Genomic DNA, 13,352 nt, shown 5'->3' with positions numbered 1-13,352 from the left:
GCGATTTCTAGCGGATACGAAGGACAGGAGGTGGAATCGCAGACACAGGGAGAAAATGGCCAATGAATGCTCGGACTGCTTAAACTATGACTAGGAAAAACGCTGTGATTGATAAGATGACGGTCCAACGAAAACGAAGCCAGGGTTTTATCACTCCTGCAGCAGGCCTAACGGCTTCTTTGCATTTTCTCCCATCAAGTCGTACAGACATGAGAAGAGACCGGCACTTCATCCAGCGAAATAATGAGAGGGATTAAAAAGATTTTCCGCTTCCGGGGCTCTGAGGTACGAGATTTTTACCCCTCCGATGACAGACGCTTTGTGCAATGAGAACCAGCGGCTCCGACGAAGCTGTCCAATGCTCGCCTAGTGGGCGGAGTCTGCTTCTGCGGGAGGTTCCAAGATGGCGGCGGGTGCGTGAGGCGCGATACTGAGCGCGCGATTCCCTCTCGCTGGCGCTTGCCACCATGAAGGGCAAGGAGCGTTCCCCAGCCAAGGCCAAGCGGTCCCGGGGCGGCGAGGACTCCTGTTCTACACGGGGCGAGCGGAGCAGCAAGAAACCGAGTAATGGCGGCGGGAAATCCGCGGGTGGCGGCTCTGGGGAGAGTGGCGGCGGTGGCGGCGGCAGCAGCAGTCGGCGGAGCCTTCACCTGGAGAAGGCCAGCCGGCCCAGCAGCCGCGAGTACGAGTCTGCCACGGCGGGCGGCGGCGGCGGCGGCAGCCGCCACGGCTACAGCAGCAGCAACAGTAGCAGCAAGAACGTGGAGTCCTCGTCCTCGCGTGGCAGCAGCAGCCGCGGCGGGGATTCCCGGGCGCCCCCTTCAGACTCCGGCGGCGGCAGCGAATACAAGACGCTGAAGATCAGCGAGCTGGGCTCCGCGCTGAGCGACGAGGCCATCGAGGACGGGCTTTTCCACGAGTTCAAGCGTTTCGGAGACGTCAGTGTCAAGATAAGCCGCCTTCCGCCCGGAGTCGGCGACGAACGGGTGGCCTTTGTCAACTTCCGCCGCCCGGAAGACGCCCGGGCAGCCAAGCATGCTCGCGGCCGCTTGGTCTTGTATGACCGGCCGTTGAAGATCGAGGCTGTCTATGTGGGGGGCAGCAGCGGAGGAGGAGGTGGGGGAAGTGGCCGCCGCCGCAGCAGTCGCTCCCCGGCCTTTTTAGACAAGGAATCTCCCTATGGAACTGCGGCGGTGGGAGTAGCAGCCGCAGCAGCAGCGGCGATCAGGCACCCTGCTACTGGAGCAACGCAGAGAGCCCTCTCTCCAGCTGGTGGAGGAGCAGGGCTGGGCTACAGAGACTACAGGCTGCAGCAGCTTGCCCTGGGCCACTTGCCACCTCCGCCCCCTCTGCCTAGGGATTTGGAAAGAGAACGGGATTACGGGGGCTTCTATGACCGTGTGAGACCTGCCTATAGCCTGGATCGAGTGGCTGGGGTGGCGGCAGCGGCTGCTGCTGCAGGATTTCGTGGGGTTGGTGGCACAGGAACTGCTAGTGAGGAAGAGATCAGTCCTGAGGATGACCAGAGAGCCAACCGTACGCTGTTCCTGGGCAATCTGGATATAATGGTGAACGAGACTGATCTTCGTCGGGCTTTTGACCGCTTTGGGGTTATCACTGAGGTGGACATTAAGCGGCCTTCCAGAGGTCAGCCTAGCACCTATGGATTTCTCAAATTTGAGAACTTGGATATGGCCCACCGGGCTAAAATAGCCATGTCTGGTAAAGTGCTGCTGCGTAATCCTATCAAAATAGGCTATGGTAAGGCTACACCTACCACGCGACTCTGGGTGGGTGGGTTGGGTCCATGGGTGCCATTAGCTGCTCTTGCCAGGGAGTTTGACCGTTTTGGAACTATTCGCACTATTGATTATCGGAAAGGTGACTCATGGGCCTATATCCAGTATGAGAGCTTGGATGCTGCACAGGCTGCTTGTACCCACATGAGGGGCTTTCCTTTGGGTGGGCCAGATCGCCGTCTGCGAGTGGACTTTGCTGACACTGAACATCGATATCAGCAGCCCTACTTGCAGCCACTTCCACTTCCCCCTGCCCACTATGAATTGGTGGCAGAAACGTCTGCCTTTGGGGCACATCGCGGAGCTCCACCTGATCCACTCCGGGGTGCTCGGGACAGGACCCCTCCACTGCTCTATGGAGACCGTGACAGAGATCTGTATCCTGAGACAGAGTGGGTGCCTCCTCCACCTCCAGTTCGGGACAGAGGTAACAGAGGAACTGTCTATGATGCACTTGAAAGTCTGGAACGACGGCGAGATGGCTGGTCTCTAGAAAGAACCCGTGGGGAGAGGGACCTAGGGAGCAGCAGTAGGGACCCAGCAAGAAAGCGGAGGCTGGTGGAAGATGGAGGACGGCATCTGGACCGTTCACCAGACAGTGAACGATCTTCATCCAGAAAGCGGCACTGTCCTGCTGTGGCCTCTCCACAAGACCGTAGTCCTGAGCCAGGAGTGGGCAGAGACCGTTACAGTAGTGATACAGAACGGCCATCCTCCCGTTTGCTCCTCTTGGATCGTCCTTCCCCGGTCAGAGAGCCACGTAGGGGTAGCTTGGAAAGAAGCCAGAGCGAAAAACGTGAGCGTAAGAGCTCAGCAGAAAGAGAGAGAAAACACCGTGCTCTTGTGTCAGCTACCACTCAAGAATGTAAGAGCCCAGCTAAAAAGGATGAGCATGCTTCAGAAGGGAGCAGCGGGGGGAGCTCTCGCCTGAAACCTCCACCCCAAAAGCAGCAGCAGCAGCAACAGGATGGAACCTCAAAGTCTGGATCCTCCCCTAAACTGTGCCTGGCCTGGCAAGGAATGCTTCTATTAAAAAACAGCAACTTTCCATCTAACATGCACCTGCTTCAAGGGGATTTGAGTGTGGCCAGCAGTCTTCTAGTAGAAGGAGCAACTGGCGGCAAAGTTGCCCAGCTAAAGATCACCCAGCGTCTTCGTTTGGACCAGCCCAAGCTGGATGAGGTTACTCGTCGTATCAAAGTGGCAGGGCCCAATGGATATGCTATTCTCCTGGCTGTGCCTGGTACCACAGACAACCGTGCCTCATCTGGGGCAGGTGAAGCTAACACCACCTCTACCCAGCGGCCACTCAGAAACCTGGTCTCCTATCTTAAACAAAAACAGGCAGCTGGGGTGATAAGCCTTCCTGTTGGGGGCAACAAAGACAAAGAAAACAGCGGGGTCTTGCATGCTTTTCCACCCTGTGATTTTTCTCAGCAGTTCCTGGATTCTACAGCCAAAGCCTTGGCTAAATCAGACGATGACTACTTGGTCATGATCATTGTCCGTGGTGCATCTTAAAACCCTAATGCTTTCTGTCTACCCTGCTCTTCACACAGCCCCCTTGTTCCAGTGTCTGCCAGGTGCTATGCGCTAAGCCTTAGCCAGCTCCCTATAATTTTTAATTAGATCTTTAGCTAACATTATCTCCCTTAATTTTCTATAAACTCTTTAGAAGGCAGACATGGTATCTACATGTTTATATGACTAGGCTACCTTTGACTGTCTTGCATATGTGCAGGTAGAAGGAAGGGAAGGTCTCCTTCAACTAAAATATGAAACCCAGAGAAGTTTGCCTTTTTTTAGCTTTTAACATTTGTCCTTTTTCATTTCATAACTTTTTAAAAAGCAAGTGTAAAAATTCCTTCCCTACACATAAAAATTTAAACAACCAGATGTTAAGCATTCATGACCCATATACAATCACAAGACTAACAGGACAATTAAAAATCCCTTTGTGGAGTCTTTTGACTTGATTTTATAGAAGGCCTGAGAATAAAAATCAAAATAATTCCTCCATCAAGAACTTGAAAAATTAAAATTTGAATTTAGTTGACTCATGGTTGATATCTCCCTTGGCAATTGACACATAAAGCCTTTGTGGTACACTCTTGTCATCTTTCACTGGGTATTAGTTTGAGAATTTTGCCAACCTCACAGAAGTGCATGGCCACAAAGAATGCTTTAAACAAGCGTGTTCTGTTTTTTGAAACCCATGTGAATTTTTTGGATTGTAAACCTGATAAAGAGTTAAGAGCTTTGCTTATAATCCATGATCCTCTTGTTCTTCAATTGCAAGAAGGCGCTTATAAGACAGGTGTGATTACTTGCATTTTTGTTCTTATTGCCCTTTGCTAAGTATGGCAGGTACAGTGAATTCTAAATGTAACTTGGAAATAAGTACAGCTTTCAGAGATGGCTTTTAATTTAGGTAGAAAGTTCTGCCATGCAACCATTTCAACATCATTTTATCCCTTGTTAATAGAAAGAAATACTACCTGTTAGGTATTTTTCAGGTAAAATATAATGGGCATTATGCAAGGTTTTATAGTCATCCGAATAGCACTGTTTTAATCTTCACATTTTTGTAACATCCTTGTATTTCTAGATGTTGAGGAAGCAGTCTACTTTGTTCCGAGAACATAATTTAATTGAAAATGAGCTTTTAAATAGCTCTTCCATAAATACTCCTTGACTAAAAATACCTGATCAGTCATGGCATAGTTTTCCTTATCCCTTTAGTTCAATTTATGTAAAGTTTTCTGAAATATGGTAGTAACCCTTAGATACTGAAGAACATTACCATTAGTTTAGTTAAAATGGTTCTGTCCGGATAGAGAGGATTAATGTTCTTTAAAATGTGGCTTAGTGAAAATGATATGCTGCTCAGTAAAGCGGCATGTACTTTTTGTATAGTCACTTTTTAGAGCAGACAATTTCTAAAACAAAGCAGGTTTTTCATTCTTAAAATTGTGACTCTAGTATCTTAAAGACCCACATTGAGTAATTACAAAATTGAAATAATTACATTGGTCTGTAGTACAGATTGAAAATCATCTTGTAATGCCTGTTAAAGGAATGATGATGTTGGAGTGTGAAGTTAGAGACCTTTGCAATGCAAATAGAGAATTCAGCCGTTTTTCTTGCTATGAACAATAAGAACTGAATAATAATAATTTGAAATGGTAACTAGCTAAGGAGGTGTTTCAAATGTTCCATTTCCAAACAATGTTGGTAGGTCAGGTGTTTGTTGCAGGTTACTGCATAATATTAATGCTACTGTGTTATCTGTGTCACTGTTTATCAGGCACTGATGGCTATTACACCTTACTGTATTTGTTTGGAGAGGGAGCCTAATCTATATGTTGGACTATTGATGGTCACCCACTATTCAAAAATATAAAATGTAAGCACGTTCAATTTCAAAAGCCAATAGTAGTGAGTGTTAACTCTAATATTCAATACTCTAATTTGTTTAAAAGCTTTGCAGAACTTGAGGTGAATTGTGTGAATATGCCTGCTTACTAGCAAATTTTGCTGGAAACCAGGTGTTGGAGAAACTGCACCATGGATTCTTTCTTGTTGAAAATGAAAAATTATGTTCTGCTGCTTATCTTCATGACTTAATGTGTATAAAGGTTAAGTGAAATGGGCAATACAAATGCAGATGCCAGTTTTTCCAAATGCTTATTCACAAGTACTTGATTTAGTTTTTAAAAAGTGGCCCATCTATATTTAGAGGAGATACATTAGAAATGTAGGTGCCCTTTGTAGGTTAAAAGCAGTTTATGATTTAGCACTTAGATGCAGATGCCCTGAAATCCAAATAAGATTTTTTTTTGTGGCTATACTCTTTGTTAAGTGTATGCAAAGCAGTGCAACTGTCCACCAGCCATCCTGGCAAATATTCAGCACTAACAGAAATGGAATCTAATGATACTTCTACACAGAGGAAAACAGAGAATTGTTGTCTCTGTATTTAGCACTATGGGGTTTCAGTAGGGCCAATGCATACTTGAATGCTATGTGTATCTTCAAATCTGTCTTCCTCCATTTGAGTACATAACATTAGAATGGAGGATTGTCTCTTTCTGAACATCATCTTAATTTTTTGTTTATTTTTGTTTTGCTGCTTGGGAGATTATTTGAAAAAATACTATCAATGCTTTTTTACAATTGGAAACGTAAGACAGTTATTTTGGTGGTTAGTGGCTAGGTTCTGCTTGGAAGTTGAATACATAGACATTGGCTGGCAATGCAGCTTGAACTTAAGGCTGCCTCATTACTGTGAGATCCACAGTAATGAACCTTTCTGTTTTGGGAGGTTCAGAGGACAGCACTTGGATGTAGGGGCAGGATTAGTATTTTCAAAATAACTCACTGAGCAGGGAAGAAGAAAACTTTCTTTGACTACATACATAAGCAGATGGAGTGTAGCCACAACTTAGAGCAAAAGATTAAAGAGAATACATCCTACAGAGCACCTGGTACTGGATGGTAAATGGAAAATATAGGGGTTGCCTGTAAAACACATGTAGGACACCTGATGAAATGGCTTAATTTGAAGAATAATTGGATGTAAAGAAATAATTGGCATCTTTTGCAGGTAGAAATAAGGATAGATATTCCAGGTGTGTCAATTGAAGAAAAAAAAATCAGTTATTTTTACCCAAACCACAGTATTTTGGAAAAACTGGCTGAATATTGTTATACTTGTATAAAATTCAGAATAGGGGTGTCTGATACATATCTGAGATTTTTTTTTCTCCAGTAATTGCAGAGACTGCTTCTGTAGAGATTTACAGTAAAGTGAGAAAAAGTGCACAAACAGAACACTAAATTCCATGTTCTAGTTTGAGTTGCTTTTTTGAAAATGAGGAATTGCATGAGTTGTGAAAGAATTCAGGTTTTTTCCTCTACTAGGTTTTTACCTTATCAATCTGTAAGCTATGTTTTAACCCCTGAATTGCTCATAGTGCATCTACACATAGAGTTTAATTAGTTTCAAAAGTCTTATGCCAGTGAGGGGTAATTGGTGCTTTCTGAATCTAGAAAACTGAGTAAAAGCCTTGTAGTTCTTCATCTGTAATATTAGGGAGAGGGCAAATCTGTTATAAACATTTGTACTGAATAACCTCTTCTTCCCTCCTGAAAGCAAGCCTGGTGAACTGCCGAAGACAACAAGGGATTCCAAGCTCTAATGGACCTTTGCGAAGAAAAGCTTTGGCTTGTATGGAATTTACATGGGCCTCATGGAAGAAAGCTTATCTGTTTAGTATTTGTGCATTTTACTAAAATGGCAGCTTTAAAAAAAGTTGTGTATCTGCTATTGTGATGCCAATGCCCGTGTTTTAAGTGGAAAATTGACCTCTTTGCTTTGTGCTGTGTACACAAGATTTCTGCAAAAGTAAAGGAAAAAAAACATTTTTATGGCTCACACAGCTTAAAGTAGCTGTCACTCAAAACATGCGCTCACAGTCGAGCTGATTTTGTTTCATTCTAAATAAATTGTTTCTTTTGAGGAAAGTGGTTTTTCTGCCTGGAAATGAATTGACGACAAACCTTTGACCCCTTTGTTTGCAGCTGTGGGGGTACTTTGCCGCTGCGCCTTCTCCTCCTCGATCTGATAGTTGTTGGTCTCCTACAAGAAGCAGGGAGACCTACGCTTTGATATTGACCATCCTGTTGTATCAGATCTGAAGAATCTCTAGTCTGTTGTTTTGCTGTTTCCCCTGTTTACAGTGAATGGGGATCAATGGCTGCTATCTCCTCATCTATACGAGGAAATGGTGCTGTTGCTGGCATGCAAGAAGCAGGGAAAGCATCTTAAGTCTCAGAACAGTGTACAAATCTGGGACTTGTGATTTTGAAGAGCTGGAGTTCCTGAATTTAAGTTCTTGATTTGTTTTATTCATCTAACTTGTTTGGCCTTAGTTCTGATTTTAGTTTGAAGAAAGTTTGAAATTACTTTGCATCTTGCGCATAAAACGTTTTCACCAAATTGAAAAAAGAAAAAATAACTCCTAAAAATTAAGTGATAGCGCGTTTCCAGACATGCTTGAAGAGCTCCTTCACATCCAGGGGCTTTTCACAAGTTATGCAGTCCTGGGTGTAGTTCTGAATGGATGAAGAGTTCCTGAGAGCTAGAGTGCTGTCATTATAACATGTACCTTTGGTGTTGGTGCTCTTACTTGACCAGTTTTGAAGCAAATGCTCTACACACCTTGGATGTGCATGCAACCTTGATCGTTTCGTAGGTACCACTGCAAACTTGTAGTTTGTAGTACAGATGATGAGAGGAGGAAAAAAGTGGTGACACTTTGAAAAAATGTGCTATAATTCCTGCATTTGGGGCTCTTGAGCTTTGGAAAGCTGTTCCCACGGTGCAGGAGTACAACTCTTTGCTGCAGGAGACTTTGGGGCACAGCTGACAACACTTCACCAGAGGTCAAGAGGAAGTGCACAGTGCTGCACCTGCACCGTGGCTGCAGAAACTGCATTTGTTTGCCAGTCTATCTTAGAATTAACTAGTTGCCATTTGACATGCAGATGGAAGACATCTTGAAATGCAAGCTTGTTCTGGTTGCCTTGAAATGTTTAACGTATTGTGGATAAAGAACACTAGCACTGTCCTGTATCCATGCAGGATGATTGCTAGGCAGCAGGTGCTTATCAACAAAGGATACAACGATTGTGTTCTACAAATTATGTGTTCCCATGGCAATCTGCTTTATAATACTCTTAAACAGGTAAGGGGATTTTAAGAGGTCAAATAAATTGTAATTCTAGGGATCTGGGTTTACTGCTTTAAACCTTTTCTCATAAGCCTCCAAGCCATTAGGTTTCTGGTTAACTCTTACTAACCTATCCCACATGACTTCCAGTCTGAATGAATACTAATATAATACTTGTCACTGTCAATGTCATTTTTCAGCTAGTTTCTGAGTATTTTACTTTAATTCTGCAACTAGCAGGGGGTGTACAACACTGATCCCAATAATAAATGTTAACACTTCTTTTGGGCAACCTAGAGTGCTGCAGTTTAGCTTGATTATAGTAGCTGCTTCATACATGACTTCCTATGTGAATATTACTGTTGTGTAAGAAAAACTACTTCCACGTGAAGAAGGCACAAATGTGTTTTGCTTGGTGTGCACTCAGCAATAAAGACACAAGTGTGTTCATCGCATGACTGCACTTTGCAACATGAAATATCCATAGGAAAATCATTGTGTGTGAATAAGTCAGTGATTCAGAATTTGTCTTTATTGTTTGTATGCAGTGAGGTCTGGCTAGTAATGCAACAGTTATTGATGAAGCAAACTTTAGTATGAAGCTATTATAAAATGTTGAAGCAAACTTTAGTATGAAGCTGTTATAAACAAGCATAATACTAAATTCATTCATTGCAATACTATATTTGACAACTGGAATTTCTCTTCAAGTGTCTTGGTATTGTAATAAAACTGAGTTTTAATAGAGGGATACAGAAGGGTTGGCTAAAAATTTGCTGCAGTTAAATTGGTAATTTGGGCCTGGGAAAACTTTTAGATGGTGTGAATGCGCAAATTGATTTAGTAAATTGATGTTCACTTTTGGAGCTGTAGTCTGATAAATATTCATTATTCCTTTGGTACCTACTTTTCTGAGGATGTTTTAGCTGGATCAAGCAGGTTTACTCTGAATCAAAATTGAACAGTAGATTGTGCATTCTTATTGTTTACCCTGGTAATGTTCACAGCATTGATGTATGCTGCTGGAAGATGCTCTAATGGCTGTTGCATAATAGTAAGTTATTTCTTCACAGGATTTGTCAGCCCCTCTGGATTGGTTAGAGGGACATCTTTATCTAAAAGGTAACTGTATACTTTTCTTAACATACTGAAATAATGCTGCTTACATTGGCTGGGGCTATGGGGTATCACAAAATGGAAAAAAAATAGATTCAAGTGTAAAAGTACCAAACAGGAGTAGATAGTTCTTCAGACAAACCCATGTTTGTTTAGAATTGCGTGTATGGTTGGAGTATTTGAAATTGCTTATACTGAATAGGAATATTCTTTAATAAATTAAGAGCACAGCCCAGCCAAAGTTTCTCTAATTTCAGTGAGAGATAAGCATGTGCTTAGCTTCCCCACTGAAATCAATGGGGCTGAGAAGTAGGAATGCTGTCAATATTGCTCTGAATGTGTTTGACAGTTGAACTTGCTGTGTTTGAAGGTGTCTGTTAGGTGTGAGCTGATCACCCCATCTGTTTGGTTCCTGATGAATAACCATGACTGACTGCTGAACAGGTTTGCATCAAGCATTTGCAAAACTGCATGTGCAAAGATACTGTCAATTCAAGCCAATCATTAGCCTATACTGTTGCTAGGATCTACACCAGTTTGGTGTTGTGGTTAAGAGTGTGGGACTCTAATTTGGAGAACTGGGTTTGATTCCCCACTCCTCCACTTGTAGCCAGCTGGGTGACCTTGGGTCAGTCACAGCTTCTAGGAGCTCTCTCAGCTCCACCCACCTCACAGGGTGATTGTTGTTGTGGGGATAATGATAACATACTTTGTAAACTGCTCTGAGTGGATGTTAAGTCATCCTGAAGGGTGGTATATAAATCGAATGTTGTTGTTAAACACTTGAAGGGTAGGAATTCATTAAAACATTTATGAGAGATTTATATTTTTGATTAATTTAATTGTCTTTTTAAACAGTTGCCTGCTGAGTGGAGCAGTCATGCAGCAAGGGTAGAGGGAGGGAAAATAGAGCTCAGTTGGGCTGTGTCTGAGTGGACATGCTCAAAAAGTGTTTAACCGTAGGCCATTCCACAATATACACAAACAAGGGAAACTTGTTTTTATAACACATTTGTTGTATTGGATGTAGCCTGATCCTATATATGCTTAAGTAGAAGTAAATCCCATCCAATGCTGAAGTGAGTGTGTATAGGACTGCTCCTGCAAATTCTAGTTTTGGTAATCCAAGTTCTGATTTTTAAACCTTCAAACTAAACATATCGTTAATATATAAAACATAATATATCAAACAAGGTAAAATAGTACTCCCCCCCCCCTATTTCCTTAGAATGTTTAGAATAACCGTTTCTTATTTCTATGCCCCAAGTGTCTTTGAAGAAGCACTGGTGAAAGGAACACTTTCAATTTGATCTGCATGATAATTCTCTAGGTGTTCTATTACTGTTTTAAAGCAAGGGCAGATGGAGTACAAAGAAAGGATGTAGATACAAATAAGATTTCTACTGAGTTAGTAAAAGTTAAAGTGAGCCTATCAAAAGTAGCTCTGTGTTTATGAAAATGTAGCTAAGCGAGATTTTTGTTCTAATACTAGGCTGAATAATTTTAACCATGTTTAGAGTTGTAGATTTAGGATTGGATTCCACAGGTGCAAGGATTACAGAATCTTCCCCACCCTTTCCCCAGAACCATTTTCCATCCCAGGGAAGTTTATTCCCAGTGTTGAGGGACTTGTGTGTACTAACAGCCACAACATTTAGGTGGTTGTAGTGTGGCTGTTAGTGTTAGTTGTCAGGGTTGAGGGACTTGCACACAAGTCCCTCAACCCTGAAGACAAACTTTCCTGGGACTTGAAATGGCTCTGGGGTAAGAGGAAGGGCAGGAAAGAGGAAGACCATTGTTGTGGTCCATTAGCGGTGCATGGGAGCCAAACAGTACTCTAGATATATTATTATACCATGCAGATTGATAAGGTAGAAAGTTAAGATTGAAATATAATAAAGAGCAACCAAGAAGAAATTTTGTAATTGTCTGTAGCAGAAGGAAGGCCATGGTCCACTGGGAAACTTCTACTGGGCCTCCTAGTGTGCTCATAGCTCCACTTCTTGCATAGGAAGCTGCACTGTGTGAGTCTTAGTCAGGATTTGGTGAAGCACTGAAGTTTGGATCCTGTACTTGAGTTCCACTAGCAGAGCATTAGCCCCCCATTGTGAAGCGTGCCCTTCCAGTACTAGGTGTTTTCTGCTCATGCCGACTGCTGCATGAGCAGGAAGTGCCTAATACCAGGGGAAATTGTCCTGCATTGGAGGACCATTCTGCACAAGCAGGACAGTATAGGATACAAACCCAAAGTGCATATTCAAGATCACAGGCTAGTTACTAGTTAAGCGTTCCTGAGTACATGTAAGATGTGTTTGCAGATCACAAGGATTCTAGTGTTTGGCTTTTAGAAGTACACTATCCAAAATACCTGAGCTAGAACCTGTGTTCTAGTATCTTTGTGGTATCAGAGATAAAAAAATCAGTTATGATTTCATTAGTTGGTGTCATTGTTGCATTGTAGCCACTGAAGATTTATAGTATGGCAGTATGGCAGTCTGAGATTTTATACTAGTACTTGGTGAACATTGGGATCTGAGGATTTGCTTTGATTTGAACTCCCTTTGGAGTTAGATTGGGCACAAGATATAAATCATATCTTTTGTTACCAAAGACATGTCATGCATGAATGAGCAGGTGTAACTGCACATTGTATTGTAAACCCTGTTTGACTTTTAAGTGTTGTGCTATTCGAAGTAAGTCAGAAATCAAATTGCACTGTTGGGAATAATGTGCAAGAGAATTAAGATTGCCTTTTACCTTTAGTCTCAGAGTATCGACAATTAGGGATTGCATCAAGTTACTGCTTATGCCATATTTTGTTGACACAAAAGATAGTGCTGTATATGTATACTGTTGTGGCTGAAAGAAAGCAAATGCAAAGTTGTATGTGTCCTGTGATCTTGCACAGATGGAGAATTTTTGTATTGGCTGCAGAAGGCAATATCTTGAGATTCTCAGCTTTGAATTTTAAAGGAGATTTTAGTCCTTGTGTATATGGATTTGGGTTAAGAATTGTGTAGGAAATGCCTTGTGAAACCTTAATACCGCCAGGTTGGGGAGATTTTTATGCTCTTACCTCATTATGAGTATACAAACTTGCATAATTTAAATGGATGACAAACTAGCTTTTCTTGGCTTTTTTAAAAAAGGCCAAGTACTCATCATAGACCTTAACTGCAGCCAGGTAGAATTTGCCATAACTGGCAGCTGAAGGTGCTGGAAAATTTGAAATAAAAAGTCAAGATTGTGTTTTCTACATTTTCTTCTTAGACCAGCTTTAGCATTTCAAGTAGACCTCTAGTATTCTTGAGAATAGTTTCAGCAAGCTGTTGTCTCTGTGAGTCTGTTGTGAAGACATTGGTATTCAAAGTGGAATGGTTCTATGTTTTGGGTAGTATTTATTTGATTTTTATTCCACATTTCCTCTAAGGAGTTCAGAATATATGATTCTTCATCGTCTGAACAACTTTGTGAAGTAGGTTGAGCTGAGAGATTCTGACCCAAGTAACCTGGTAAAACTTTATAACTGAGAAGAGGTTTGAACTTGTCTTAGTCTGACACTGTAACCACTGCATCAAAAGGGTCAGTTAAGATGTGAAGGTGTTTTGTGTAGTCTATCATGCATATCCGTTTCTGCTTTCCAAACTATATTGGATTTTTGTTTTAAACATTATTTCAACATTTTTCAGAGCAGTGTAATTTT

The 13,352-nt window shown here is 42.3% G+C and overlaps 1 protein-coding gene across 1 annotated transcript; it reads left to right on the top strand.

The window, feature by feature from the left end:
- Positions 1-417: 417 nt before the first annotated feature.
- Positions 418-7,329, top strand: RBM15 (RNA binding motif protein 15). Its single transcript, XM_054981502.1, has one exon. The coding sequence runs from the start codon at positions 468-470 to the stop codon at positions 3,318-3,320; it is 2,853 nt and encodes a 950-aa protein (XP_054837477.1). The 5' UTR covers positions 418-467; the 3' UTR covers positions 3,321-7,329.
- The last annotated feature ends 6,023 nt before the right edge of the window (positions 7,330-13,352 follow it).

Source organism: Eublepharis macularius, chromosome 5 (genome assembly GCF_028583425.1).
Source record: "Eublepharis macularius isolate TG4126 chromosome 5, MPM_Emac_v1.0, whole genome shotgun sequence".
NCBI classification, from domain to species: domain Eukaryota; kingdom Metazoa; phylum Chordata; class Lepidosauria; order Squamata; family Eublepharidae; genus Eublepharis; species Eublepharis macularius.
The sequence above is the reverse complement of the archived record's forward strand: the minus strand, read 5'-3'. Positions and strand labels throughout refer to the sequence as shown.

What these genes read in the sequence shown, in the direction of transcription:
- RBM15 (XM_054981502.1), top strand. Translation starts at nt 468, where the DNA reads ATGAAGGGCAAGGAGCGTTCCCCAGCCAAGGCCAAGCGGTCCCGGGGC.